At 35.9% G+C, this 14,639-nt stretch overlaps 1 protein-coding gene across 3 annotated transcripts in view; it reads left to right on the forward strand.

Moving 5' to 3' along the window:
• SCAPER (S-phase cyclin A associated protein in the ER) overlaps positions 1-14,639 on the forward strand; it is a 494,267-nt gene that overhangs the window by 262,886 nt on the left and 216,742 nt on the right. For all 3 annotated transcript variants that reach the window (XM_027123707.1, XM_027123708.1, XM_027123711.1), the window contains exon 23: positions 4,811-4,937. In XM_027123707.1, coding sequence (XP_026979508.1) covers positions 4,811-4,937 — 127 coding nt within the window. The remainder of the gene's footprint in view (positions 1-4,810; positions 4,938-14,639) is intronic.

Genomic DNA, 14,639 nt, shown 5'->3' on the forward strand with positions numbered 1-14,639 from the left:
CACACACACACACACACACACACACACACACACACACACACACACACGACCCTTGAACAGTGAGGGTGGGGGCTGGGGCACCGGCCCTCCGAGCAGTCAGAAATCTGCCTGTAACTTTTACGGTCGGCCTTCCCCTCCAAAGTTCTGTGTTCACGGATTCAACCAATCCTGAATCCTGTGGGACATACGTAGTGAAAAAAATCTGCGTATAGATGGACCTGCACAGTTCAAAGCCCTGTTGCTCAAGCGTCAACTCTGTGTATATATAATTATATATATAGTTATATGTTTTTGTTTTTGTTTTTGCGATACGCCGGCCTCTCACTGTTGTGGCCTCTCCCGTTGCGGAGCACAGGCTCTGGACGCGCAGGCTCAGCGGCCATGGCTCACGGGCCCAGCCGCTGCACAGCATGTGGGATCCTCCCGGACCGGGGCACAAACCCGTGTCCCCTGCATCGGCAGGCGGACTCTCAACCACTGCGCCCAGTTATATGTATTTTTTATATTTATTTATATAATAATATACACACATTTTCTAGATCTTTCCACTAAGAATGAGGGTCTGGGAGCAGGAACACCCTGATAGCATTGAGCACATCTAGTATACCCATGTAAGTATGAAGGTGAGGTAGTTTCCTGAAAGGGATAGATGGGTTCTTTTTCCACAGGAAAGGATGCTGGCTGGCAACAATGAATGATGATCAATGTAGGAGGCAATATATGCACACTGATTTTTTCATCTTATATGGGGATTTCTTAGGCTGTTACATTTAGAAATACAGGCTTAAGCATATTATTTACAAATGGAAGGGGAACCAGTAGCCTTAAATTTAGACTATGTACCTTTCAAATAGAGGAGGTGAAAGAAAAAAGAAGTTAATATGTTTATGTCTTCCTGTACATCACACCGAAGAACAATGTTAGTTCCTAACGTGGGCCCAGTCCCCTTTCTTACACTTTTATAAATCTTCCCAATGATCCTAATGAACCTCCCAAAATTGACCGTGATAAAAGTTAGGGATCCTTACAGAGAAGCCCTTACATTTCACATTTGCCAGTGACAGGTTTGAACTTAAGAGTTGTTAGAATTTGTTCAAGTTTTGAGAAGAAAATATCTGACCTTAAAAAATTCTCCATAAAGCCATTTACCTGACAGATACTTCTCATGTTCTAGGCTAGGAGTTATGAATCCTTCACGTTTTCTTTTCATGCTAGAAAAAATTAACATGCCAGAAGTAACTCAAATAGCAATTTCTGTATTAATAAAAACTGCACCCTCTAAACAGCTCCTATTCTTGCCCTGTAGGGAAAATACAGCTTTCAGGGCTTGAGTCCTGTGACATTCTATCATTATTTATAGTATGAATCAAAATCTAATGTTTTTCTTGAGAGGGGCTGTATTATTTGTGGTACTTCTTTGGAGGCAGGGAATAAAACAGAGGTTTAGCTCATGTTACCTAAGCATCCCCTTGATTTGGCATTCTTCCTTGAAAGATAGGTTCATATGAATCCCAGATTTGATTTACCTCAGGGTGAAATACAAGCCTCTTGTATTCTGTGAATTAAAATGGCCCTTGTGCCTCCCTAAATACCCCTGGTTTTCAGTGGAATGTGAGCATTCTTGGTAAGAATAGTGCTAGATTCATATGCATCCATTGCTATGGCTGGATATTCAGTTACATGGTGTGCAGGCTTTATTCAGCCAAAAGCTGAAGTGGCTACTTATCTGTCACACAATGAAGTTCGCTGCCAATATTCATCCACATGATAAGGTCAGTAACTTTAATCGGATGGGACTCTAGCCCATATTCGATTAGGAAGAAAAGAAGTATGTTGCTCTTATTCTATTTTTGTATTTTTTATATTCCCTTTTTCCTTTTGTTAGGTTGAGACTTTCTGTCAATGAATAGTAATAAGAGTTGGTCATTTATTGAATGTCTACTTTAGTGAATGCTGTTAGGTACATTACATTAATTATCTCTAATCTTCAGAAGCTCTGAAAGAAAAAAAAAATATATATATATATATAAAATCTCCACTTTCAAGTTGAAGAAACTGAGATTGAAAGTAGATAAATAACCTCCCCAGGGTTTACATATGTGGTATGTTCTGGAGCCAGAGTTTAAGCATACGTATTTCTGATTTTAGAGTTTGTATTTATTCCTTGACTTATCGAAGTAAACTTCATATGGATAGCTTAGGTTTAAACTGGAGTTCACCAGGGCCTTTTTGAGCTGCAATTACTGTTGTATTCTTTGAGGAGTTCAGTTTTTTTACATAAATACATTTCTAGATGAAATTATATTCTAAGATATTATTCATTTGTGAATGAAATTTCCTTATTTGAATTGACTAATATGGTGTGGAGACAAAGCATGAAATTTGAAGATTAAAGGCCTAGGTTTCTAGTCCCAATAATACATTTACCAGTCGTGAGGCCTTGGGAAAGTCACCTAATTTGCCTGAGCCTTGGCGTCGTCATTTTTCAAACAGGGATGGACAGTGTTTTTCAGAGGACTAAAAATGATCATGTACATGAAAGCATTTTGTAACATATGAGGTTATGGATACTATTAATATTAATGTAAAGAAGAAATTTCTTCTTAGACCATTCATCATTAAATATCTATTGAGGGTACTTATCTAGAGGTGCTACGGATAAGATGGTGAATGGGTCGACAAGAACCCTGTCTCGGGATTTCTGTAGTGGCGCAGTGGTTAAGAATCCACCTGCCAATGCAGGGGACACAGGTTCGATCCCTGGTGCAGGAAGATCCCACATGCCACGGAGCAACTAAGCCTGTGCACCACAACTACTGAGCCTGTGCTCTAGAGCCCACGAGTCACAACTACTGAGCCCGCGTGCCACAACTACTGAAGCCCTCGCACCTAGAGCCTGTGCTCCACAACAAAGAGAATCCCCCACGATGAGAAGCCCGTGCACCACAACGAAGAGTAGCCCCCGCTCGCTGCAACTAGAGAAAGCCCATGTGCAGCAAGGAAGACCCAATGCAGCCAAAAATAAATAAATTAATTAATAATAAAAAAAAGAAAAGAACCCTGTCTTATGAAGTTAATACTGTGCTTCTGCACTGTCCAGTATGATAGCTTCTAGCCACATATGGCTTTTTAAATTACTAAAATTAAATAAAACTTAAAATTTAGTTCCTCAGTCACACTAACTATATTTCAAGTGCACAATAGGTACATTTGGCTAGCAGCCACCATGTTGGACAGTACAGATATGGAACATTCCCATCATTACCGAAAGTTCTGTTGTAAATCTCTGCATGGGAGAGACTTGTAATAAGTGATTTGAAGGAATAGTCAAATCAGAGAAAGCAATGTTTGGCCTAAAAACTTAGGGATAAGTAGGAATTTTCTAGATAATGTGGAGGTGGGGGAAGCATTTCAGAGGAATGAATGAATAGCATTTGCAAAGACACTGAAGCAGGAAGAGCGGGATTTAGATCCAGGAAGACCTCGTGCATACAGAGCCTGTGTGGCAAGACTAGCCCTACATGGGAGGAATCAGTCTTCCTTGATTGTAATAGGAGAAATAAGGGAGAGTATGGGTGAAGTGCTGATATCCTTGTAGATTTTGTGGCAGAAAGAAGATTTTCTGGTTCCAGTAGCTTCCATTTTCTCTATAAGATGTAAGATCTTCATATGTGAAAGTAATGGGGAGAAAGGAATGGGTGGAGTTGTGAGGAGATTGAGCAATATATGAAGCAAGTCTTTGTAGGAGAGTGAGCAGACTAGACAAACGTATATTAGTAAGATTCTGAATCTGTAGTCATACCAGTCTTTTGCATGGTATGACTGTTTCTCAGTATCAAAAATGGAAAAGGCAGGCAGATGTTCACTAATCCAGCTAAATAAATTAATGTATGCAAGGCACTGAGAGGGATGCCTGGCCCACTAAACAAACATTAATGATTGTTACCATGGCTGGGGGTTAGCTGTAGGAGTAACAGAACAACAGAAAGGGAATGTAGCACACGTTTACAAGAAAGTGATTATAATGATGGCCTATGGAATCAATCATAGATAAAAATGGAAGTAAGGCAACAGGGAGATGATGCGTAGGGGAAAAGTGGAGAGATCTGGGAAAGTGTCTGGTGAGTATCTGCTGGTAGGATACTCAAGCAAGTAAGTTGAAAGGAGAGGAAGATTGATCAAAGAGTAAGGTATATGAAACAGAAGAAGTAAGGGCTTCAAAGAAATATTACATACGTTCCCCTTACTAAAGAATCTTACGATCTAGGAAATATGTGTTATTCTTGGTGAAAAGGAAATAATTGCTCTATTGTCTAAATGACATCAGCAGTGGCAGGAAATCCCCAAATTGCCTGTAAATTGGAAAATGGAGAGTTTGATATTCTGAGAGTTTACAGTGCTTATAACATGGTATCCAAGGCTACCTTGAAGATTTAAATCAAAATATGAAAACCTGCTCAGGGTCTTATACTCATTTTCTCTGCCATCATACTCTCACCTTTCCCCATCTCCAATTCTGTTCTAGTTTAAGGGTCACGTGGAAACTGATGGCAGCAATTGCTCCAGCTAATCCTGTGAATGGACAGTACTGTCCTCTAGATCTATTTTGTGTCACAAGGACTAGATTGATGTTTGTGAACATAGGATAATACCAGCCTTAGGAGTGGTTTGTTTTTCTTCCCCTTAGGTGCTCTATGAAGCAGTTTCTAATACAATAATGAAAGTAACTTTTGTTTAAAAATATTTAGGAAAACGAAATATTATAGTCTAATACATTCATGCCATTCTTCTCTTTCATTTTGTATCCAAGGCTTCAGCGATTAGCCAAAGATCTTCTAAAACAACTACAAGTACAAGACAGTGGCTCATGGGCAAACAATAAGGTTTCTGCTTTAGATCGTACCCTTGGTGAGGTCGCTAGAATATTGGAAAAAGAGGTATGTAACTAATCTCTGGCCTCTGGCCTTAATCTTTATGTTTCTTTCTTATTATGATGGGCCCTGGGGCTATAAGGCAGACTCTCAGTATATGTGTTTCTTCGGTGTTTCCAAAAGCTGGTCAACCATTGGTGGATATTTTTTCTTTTTGTTCTTAAGGATATCGAAGTTGTTTTTAGTTGTTTTAATTGACGTCCTCTATGGCAAAAATATATTCTTTAGGTCATGGTTTTCTCAGTCATATTTCCTCCCACACAAACAACATGAAATTATTTTAAATGAAATCAGAGTAGTAAAGATACACAGTTTTATGGCAGAAAATATAAAACTTTGAATTATAAAGCTCATATATCACAGATTTTCACAAAATACCAACTTCCTTCCTGTTTCCAGTGGAAGATTTGGTAGTTTTCTTTAATGACTTAGAGTTATTAAATGTTTCAGTGACAGTTTTAAAAATCCTTAATGATTTTTAAAGTATTTATTATTCACTATAGAAAAATTTAAATGTACAAAGAAGAAACAAAACTCCCTGTAATACCCACTATTGACATTTTATTGTATTTTTTCTAATCCTTTTACTGTACATTTTTTACATTATTTTATCTAACTCATTTTATCATAAATTTTTTCTCATATATTTTAAAATTCTTTTTTACTGAATGAACATATCACAATTTACACAATTTATATCACTTAGGTGGTTTCTAATTTTTCTACTTAAGGTAATGACTATCTTTGTTTATGAGCTGCATTTTTTTGTTTTCTGGGTTTAAAATGTATTATATAATATTTTATATATACAAAAGAATGTAGTGATAAAAATTACATAAATATGTGAACAGCTGCAATCTCATGACCAGCCTAAGAACTAGATTGATCCCAGTACATTTATGGTTCCCACTGTGTTCCTTCCTCACCCTATCCCCTTGCCTCTGCTCCCTCTGAGGGAAGTACTGTACAGAATTAAAGGGGTATCCTTTCTTTGTTTTTTAAAAATAGTGTTCTTGCTTTATCACATAAATATATATTTAAATAATATATTATTTAGTTTTGCTTGTGTTTAACCTTTATAAAATATCACACTGCAGACTTAACGTGATTTTTTTCAATCAAAATTATGGGTCTAAGTTTTATTTAAGCTTGTAAATGTAGCTGTTTTTCATTTATTTTCTCTGTTGTATAGTGAGTACTACATTGTGTTAGTAGTACATTTTTTTATATTGTTCTCCTGACAGTAGATGTTCATTTTTGGGATTGGATGTTTGTGGGGGGGCGGTGGGGAGAGGTAGAGAGAGAAGGGGCAATTCTGCTCAAACAATTCTTGTATCAGAGCAAGTGAACAAGAATTTCTCTAAAGCAGGGAGCCTCAGACTTTAGTCTGCATCAGAATCACCTAGAGGACTTGTTAAAACACCTTGGATTTCTGATTCAGTTGGTCTGGAGTGGGTCCCAAGAATTTGTATTTCTAATATGTTCCCAAGTGACACTGATGCTGCTGGTCCAGGGACTATACTTTGAGAATCAGTGTTCTACTCTAGGGGATATGCCTCATGGGTGGAATTACCAGGTTTTCAGTCATATAAATGATCAGCTTTACAAGATAGTGCTCAGCTGCATTTTGGCATCAGAAAATACAATCCTCTATAGGAACTGAGAGCAGCATATTCACTGTGATATCATGGCAGAGCCACATAGAGTCAGTTCTTTTGTATAACATGTCCCTTTCAGAGTATGAGAGAGTTCAGAAGCTGTTAGTTGTCCAACATGTACTAGGTGGAGTGTTTGGAGGTTTTATATACCTTGGAAAAATCTCTAATTATTTTAAAATTAGCAGATACTGATTTTTTTTTTTATAAAGGGTACTTATACTTTGAACTAAAAGGCATTTGCTTGAAGATACCACCATGTATACCGTATCTCATGAATACTGTTTCAGACTGAAGTAATCACAAAATTTTTGAGGAAAAAGTAAAATGATCTGTATAAGAAAGGTATTCAGTATGGTATTTCAGTATGAAAATCTAAGTAAAGTTATTTCATTCACAAAGGGGCAATTTACTGGAATACCACTGATCCCTTATAATTTGAGGGAGAAAAATGTTGTCTGGCTCCCAGCCTAAATGATCTGTGTCAGGAACCTTGCTACAAAGCTGTCCTCAGAGTATACACTGCAGGACCACCTAAGAGTCTAAACTTACCTACAATAAGATCCTTTTGCAACTTTTATAACTAAAATCCTTTTTACCTAGCCAAGACAGACTAACTTTATGTGAACTTCTGTTCATAGAGTTATATGGACATTTCAGTGTAATTCAGCTGATGGTATTTATGATTTCAGTCTAGGAATTATAAATAACCATTCCTTTTTGTTTGGAAAACTGCCTGGAGTAACAAAATCATTAACACCAAAGCCAAGTACCCAGTGAAGGATTTGAAGACAGCCTAGAAGTGATGGGGGTGGGGGTGGGGGACTGGTAGAACTTGGGCAGGCACTCACTGAGGAATGGTGAGAGATTAATCTTGAGGTCTTTGTCCTCTAATTTAGACCTCAACACACTGATGCTTTCTGTTACTGCTTTGACACAGTTTCCTTAGGTAATTTTTCTGAAGTTCTGAGAGATGTTTTTAGGACTAACAGGTTAAATGTGTGATGCACAAAAATGCTCTTGTCACAAAAGAGGTTTGGAAACTGAGGAGACCTGGGTTTTGGAATACTTACTGTGTGTCTCACGTCCCTTCTGGCTTTTTGGGTTCTCTGATTCTGTTCAGAAATAAAACGTTTGTAAGCTTTCTTGCATGTATTATGCTTTTTAACAAACCGCAGCCACTTCTGTAAGAAATATGGTGATCTAGGGGACTTGCACCAACTCTACCATCAAAAACATCTAAAAATTCTGGAAAAAATTTAAAAGTAATTTTCTTAAAAGCATCAAAGAGCTAAGGAGAAATAAAGAGTTATCAGGCCAAAGAAAAAGCAAGAGTTTAGACAGTTTTGCTTATAACTGAATGCCCCAAGAGTATTTGCCAGGGTGGCAAATGTGAATTACGATTTTGCAGGCCTCATGGGGTAGGGAGACAAAAGTAAAAGCCTAAGGGCTACCTAAGGTATGAAGTCTAATAGGAGATTTTCCCTTCACCAAAACCACCATAGCCTGCTCCCCGACGTAATGGTGAACCCTCTCACCTGACCTCAGAGACTGCAAAGAAAGTGTCTCGGTATAGTGCAGAAGTTATAACCATAATCCAGCCCTGGAGTAGATTTGCAGTCCAAGTTCACATTACCTGTATTATATCAAATGGTGAAGTGAGTTTAAAATAGTCCCAGATTGGTTAGTAGCATCCCCTAGAAACCTGGCAGCAGGAAATGCGAGTCCTAATTGGAAGAAGACACCTTTATCCTAGGCCTCAGGTAATTTTTGTCAAGTAATTTTATAAGAATGAATAGCTGCAGTCAAAAAACAAGCACAAAAGTGGATAAGTCATTATGAGTAAGAGCAAGCAGAAACTAGAACTGCAAGGCTTTGTAAATACCAGTCACAGATCATTAAACTGTTCTTTTACGTGTTAAGGAAACAAAAGATAAGCTTGAAAATATTTAGTTATAGACCTAACAGCAATGACAGAGGAGGTAACTCAGAATAGTCCTCTCACTGATGACAATGAATAAAGCTAGACAAAATACAAACTGGAACTGAATTGCTAATAAAGTAGTGAAGAATTACTGGTCTAAGATCTGGGAACATGGCAGGCATTTTGGGGCTGGGTACAATTGGTGATCCAAAAGGGGCGGATGAGAAGCTGAGTAGTACTTTTGATATTATTGCAGAACTGGTGGGGAAAAATTGTTGGAGTCTAGAACTGTAAGTCGTAGGACAGTGGCCAAAAACCCATGTTTTGGGTTGGGACCTTAAAGGACTGAACTGTAAACAGGAAGTATGCCAGTCGTTGCACAGACAGCAGATAAACGGCAAATCATCTGGGTAGCTGGGAAAATCCCATCATTGGAAAAAGCAGTAAAGTGATCTTGAATTGCTAATACCCCCAGGTACCTAACAAAAGCAAATGGATAGTCTACTCTGGAGGAAGATAATAATCAACCTAAGTCTCAAATTACTTCAACAAAATAATTTTCAAATATACTGTCTGACAGAGAAAGATAATTAGGCGTATAAAAGGCAAGACAACATGGATAAAAATCAATAGAAACAGGCCAATAGGAGCTCTAGAACTATGCCTATTATGTTCAACGATATAAGTATTAATTATTTTTTTAAAGGTACAGCACATTTGAAAGAAAATAGAAGTTTTGGAACTGAATATTTTAGTAACATTTTAGTAATGTACGTGAGATAACAGCAGAATAAACCAGCTGGACAGGGAATTAGTATACTGTAAGGTAGGTCATAAGAAAGAATCCAGACTGAAACATGGAGAGAAGATGACATGGAAAACACAGAGAAGAGTGTAAGAGGCATATAATATGTAGTGAAAATGCCTAATGTATGTATAGTTACTCAGAAGGAGAGTAGAGGAGTAGAAACATTATTTGAAGTCATCATCATTTAGCACTTTCTAAAACTTCTAAATCAACCCACAGATTCATGAAGCCAAATGAAGCTCAAGCCAGGTAAATAAAGACAAATACACACCTACAGACATCATAGTGAAATTGGAGAAAATCGTATTACAAGCCGATCTCATTCATGAACTTGGATTCAGATTTCCTAAACAAAATTTTGGCAAACCGAATCATGCAATGTATTAAAAGAATAATATATAACAACAAAGTTGGATTTATTCAGGATATTCAAGTTCGGTTTAATGTTGGAAAATCAATCATAGCTTATATTAATAGAAGAAAAAAGAAAAAAAATGATCATCTCGAAAGATGCAGTAAAAACATTTGGTAAATTCAGCAGCCAAACAATTCATGATGGTAAACCAGGAATAGAATGGAATTTCCTTAATCTGACAAATTGTATCTACAAAAAAAAAAAAACATAACTAACATCATAAGCTAATAAATAAGTTTAACAAGGCCACTAGATACAAGGAGAGTATAAAAAAATCAATTGTATTTATGATATCAAAATATTATATAGGAATAAATCTATCATGTTCATGGATTAGATTATTCATATCTCTTGCTTAAAGCTGCAGTAATTAAGAAAGTGTGCTGTTGGAGCAAAGATGGAGAAAAAGAAAAACGGAACACAATTAAAAACATAAATAGTCCTATTCAAATATGTATGCTTGTTTATGTATGTATGGAAAAAGGAGGCACTGTAAAGCACTAGGGGAAAGTATGGTCTATTTTGTGAATGATGCTATAATGATTAAATATCCTTATTTTTAAAAAATGAAACTTGACCTTACCTCACATCATAAACAAAAAATTAATTCCAGATTGACCTAAATGTAAAAAGAAAAAAAAGCCTTTCGGAAATAAGAGAAGAATATCTTCTTGACTTTGGGGTTTTGCCTGGACAAAAAAAGACATTAACCATAAAGGGAAGTGTTGATAAATTTGCATTAAAATAGGAACTTCTATTCCTCAAAAGACACCAGAAAAAAGAGTAGAAAGACAAGAGAACAGAATGGGAGAAGATCTTTATATGTACAACCCATGAAGAAGGGTATCCAGAGTATATAAGGAATTCCTACAAATTAATGAGGGAAAAAAAAAAAAACCTACCAACAACCCAGTAGGAAAATGATCAAGAGAATAGGCATTCCAAAAGGAGGAACTTACTCCCAATGCAGGGGACACAGGTTTGATCCCTGGTTGGGGAACTAAGATCCCACATGCCACACAGTGCAGCGGAAAAAAACCAAACCAAAACAAAACCAAAAGGAGAAACTTAATTAGCCAAGAAATATATGCAAAGATAGTCAATCTCTTTATTGATCAGGAAAATCCAAATAAAAAACGCAGTGTGGTACTGTGATTCACCTATCACAATGGCAAAAATTAAACACTGAAAATACCAAGTATCAGCAAAGATCTAGAGCAACAGCAAAGATCTAGAGCAATGGGAATGCTCATACACTGTTTGTGATAATATAACTTGGTACTACAAGTTTTTTTTTAATTAATTTTTATTGGAGTATAGTTGATTTACAATGTTGTGTTAGTTTCTGCTGTACAGCAAAGTGAATCAGTTATACATATGCATATATCCACTCTTTTTTAGATTCTTTTCCCATATAGTTCATTATAGTATTGAGTAGAGTTTCCCTGTGCTATACAGTAGGTTCTTATTAGTTATCTATTTTATCAATACATATAGTAGCGTGTATATGCCAATCCCAATCTCCCAATTTATCCACCCCTCCACTTTCCCCTTTGGTAACCATCAGTTTGTTTTCTATATCTGTGACTCTGTTTCTGTTTTGTATATAAGTTCATTTGTACCATTTTTTTAGACTCCACATGTAAGCGATATCATATGATATTTGTCTCTGTCTGACTTACTTCACTCAGTATGACAATCTCTAGGTCCATCCATGTTGCTGAAAATGGCATTATTTTGTTCTTTTTTATGGCTGAGTAATATTCCATCGTATTATATATGTACCATATCTTCTTTATCCATTCATCCGTTGATGGACATTTAAGTTGCTTCCATGTCCTGGCTATCGTAAGTAGTGCTGCAGTGAACCTTGGGGTGTACGTATCTTTTTGAATTATGGTTTTCTCTGATGTATGCCCAGGATCAATTAAAGTTGAAGGCATGCATATCATATTTTACTTCTAGGTTTATACCCTAGAGAAATTAATGCATATATGCACCAGGAGACACGTACACAAATGTTCAATAGCAGCATTGTTTATAATTACCAAATATGGAAGATAACCCAAGTATCCATCAATAGCTGAATATATTAATTATGGTATGTTCATGTAATGGAACATTGTTCAACAGTAAAAATGAATGGGGAGACGCAAGAGGGAGGAGATATGGGGATAAATGCATATGTGTAGCTGATTCACTTTGTTATAAAGCAGAAACTAACACACCACTGTAAAGCAATTATACTCCAATAAGGATGTTTAAAAAAAAATGAATGAACTACAGTTATGGGTAACAACATGGGTGTATCTCACAATGTGTAGTCACAAGTCGCCAAAATATATTTATATACTGTTACATTTCCAGTTACATAAACTTTAAGGATAGACAAAGGTAACATTATTCTTTTAGACTGTATACATAGGTGGTAAAACTATAAAGAAGATACGGAAAATATTTCTCGTCAAAATCAGGATAATGATTATCCAAAGAGGAGGGTGAATGGTATGATCAGGAAGATTTACCTAAGTGGCTTCTTGAGTGCTTCTAGTCTTCTTTTTTCTTGACCAGATGGTGATGTTATGTTCAAATTATAATTATTCTTTAAAATTGTACTAAATGTTTTCTTTTTTTTCCTGTCTTAATGTATGTTTATGTTTCACAATATAATTAAAGTTCAAGTTAAAATAAATTGCTCCAAAGACACTTCTGTTGCAGAAATGTTTAATTATTTCAAATAAGAGTTTCTAAAACATTCTCATATATGCAAAGGCACTTTCATCATACTTGCCATTGTATTAAATTGGTTCTAAGTAAATGTGATTTGTATTTTTATTGACTTTCTCATTACTCTGCCATAATGAACATTACATTTAAGTTTGGATAGTAACAGCATCCCACAAGCTTTCTGTGGTTTATCAGTAACATGAGACATTTGTATGCTGTTACTATAAGTAAACACTTTAAGCAAATGGATTGGACGTGGATTTTGTCCAGTTGCCTTTCCTGACTTTTTTAGAATCCTGCCAAATTTAAATAGGGATTCAGCTGTGAATCTCTTGAACCTGAATAAGTAAACCACGTAGCTGACAGCATTCATATTTAACTGAATTGAGATGTCAAATCACAATTGACTTTGTCATACCTATAGCAAACCCCGTCTTACTTTGGTGTTTTTGAAATTTATCTTGCAAAATTCCACCAACAAAAAACTGTGGAAGGTAGAAAGGTAGAAATCCTTCCTCACCCCACTCCCCTTTTTTCTGCTTTTTGTGGCTATTTAACACATGCTTAGAGAAGATAAACCACTAATCCCTAAGAGCTTTTTCAACCTAATTGTGTTCAGAAAATTGTGTCCAGGTCCTGGTAGACACTGTCTATCCTCCAAACCTCATGGTTGCATTGGTTTTACTTCTCTTATTTTCAGCTGGAACTCTTCAGTTTGAGAGGAACTGGAAAACATTCAGTCGTAGGATCGTCTTATTTTGATCCCCTCACTTACTGTGTTCTCAATTTATGTAGTTGTTTCCTCGTAGCAGCTGACAAGTAACTGTATAGCTTGTATGACACCCATATCTTGTCAGAAGGTGACAAGTGTATCGTATGGCCCAAAGTAAAATGAAAATGTTTCTGATACTTCTTCAACTAGCTTGCATTAGACAATTAATATAAGGAAAATGGAATTGTTATTTTAAGAATCATACAGAAATTTAATATGTATATGGTTTGTATTTTTTAAAAAGAAACAGTGAAGGAAAAGAAAGGAGGAAGTGTTTGTGTATTTTGTTTTAGATGTGGTTATATAGGTGTGTCCAATTGCCAAAAGTCATCAAACCAAATACTTAAATCTGTGCATTTTATGTAAACTATGTCTCAGTAAAAAACAAAAAAAATTAGATAATCATGATTCCAAAATAGCTTATATTATTTTTCAGATGTTGAGGCTTGCCTTTATAAAAACACACTATTTTAGTCATCTCGTGTGAAATCACTTATTGTGGCTTCTTTTTGAAGAGTGCTCTTTTAAAAGCAAATAAATTTGTTATAAAAACTCAGTGATGAATATTTGTACTGCTAGCTTATAGTAACGTTTTTTTACACAACTTGTGATATTTTCTGATTATGCACATTAACTCTTTGTAAACTCTTTTAAAATTCTTTTTAAAAAACCTCGTCTTAAAAAAAAACCTCTTATGTAATACAACACACAGAAATTTGTGTAAAACACACTTGCACAGAAAAATGAATAATTATAACAGCAAGAAACCCTGGTGACTACTTGTTCGAGAAATAGAACATTGCCAGCATCTCGAACCCTGCAACCCACCTACATTTATTTTGCCAATCATGCATTTCTTTTAATATTTGGATAAATTATTACTTTGACTTTTTGGAAACCACTTTTTAAAAATTTTCTGTATGGTTTTACTCCCTAAGGATCCATTCCTAAATAATATATGTTAGTTTAAACATGTCTAGTTTTGAACTTTATATAAATGGAATGCTACTCTCTGTATTTTTGTGTCTTGGCGTCTATCAGGTTTATGTATTTAAGAATTTATGTTGTGTAGAGGGTTTTTTCCATTGCTGTATGTACTGTGTCATTATATAAATTTGCCACAGTAGCACTTACCCATTTCACCATTGATGGAAATTTGGGTTGTTTTTATTAAAAATGTGCTTCTAAACATGTATTCTTGTACTCATGTGCAAGAATTTCCCTAAGGAGTGGAATTCCTGGGTTATAGGGTATGTGTACCTTTAACTTTTCTTGATAATGCTGTATTGTTTTCCAAATAAGTTGTACCAAGCCACTCTACTGACAGCAGAGTATAAAAGTCCTGTTTCTTTCTCCTTTTCTAACACTTGATGTTATCAGACTTTTTAATTTTTGCCAATCTTGTGG

The sequence above is a fragment of the Aethalodelphis obliquidens genome, unplaced genomic scaffold, assembly GCF_003676395.1.
Source record: "Aethalodelphis obliquidens isolate GAN/ISIS:26980383/991018 unplaced genomic scaffold, ASM367639v1 scaffold26, whole genome shotgun sequence".
Lineage (NCBI taxonomy): Eukaryota > Metazoa > Chordata > Mammalia > Artiodactyla > Delphinidae > Aethalodelphis > Aethalodelphis obliquidens.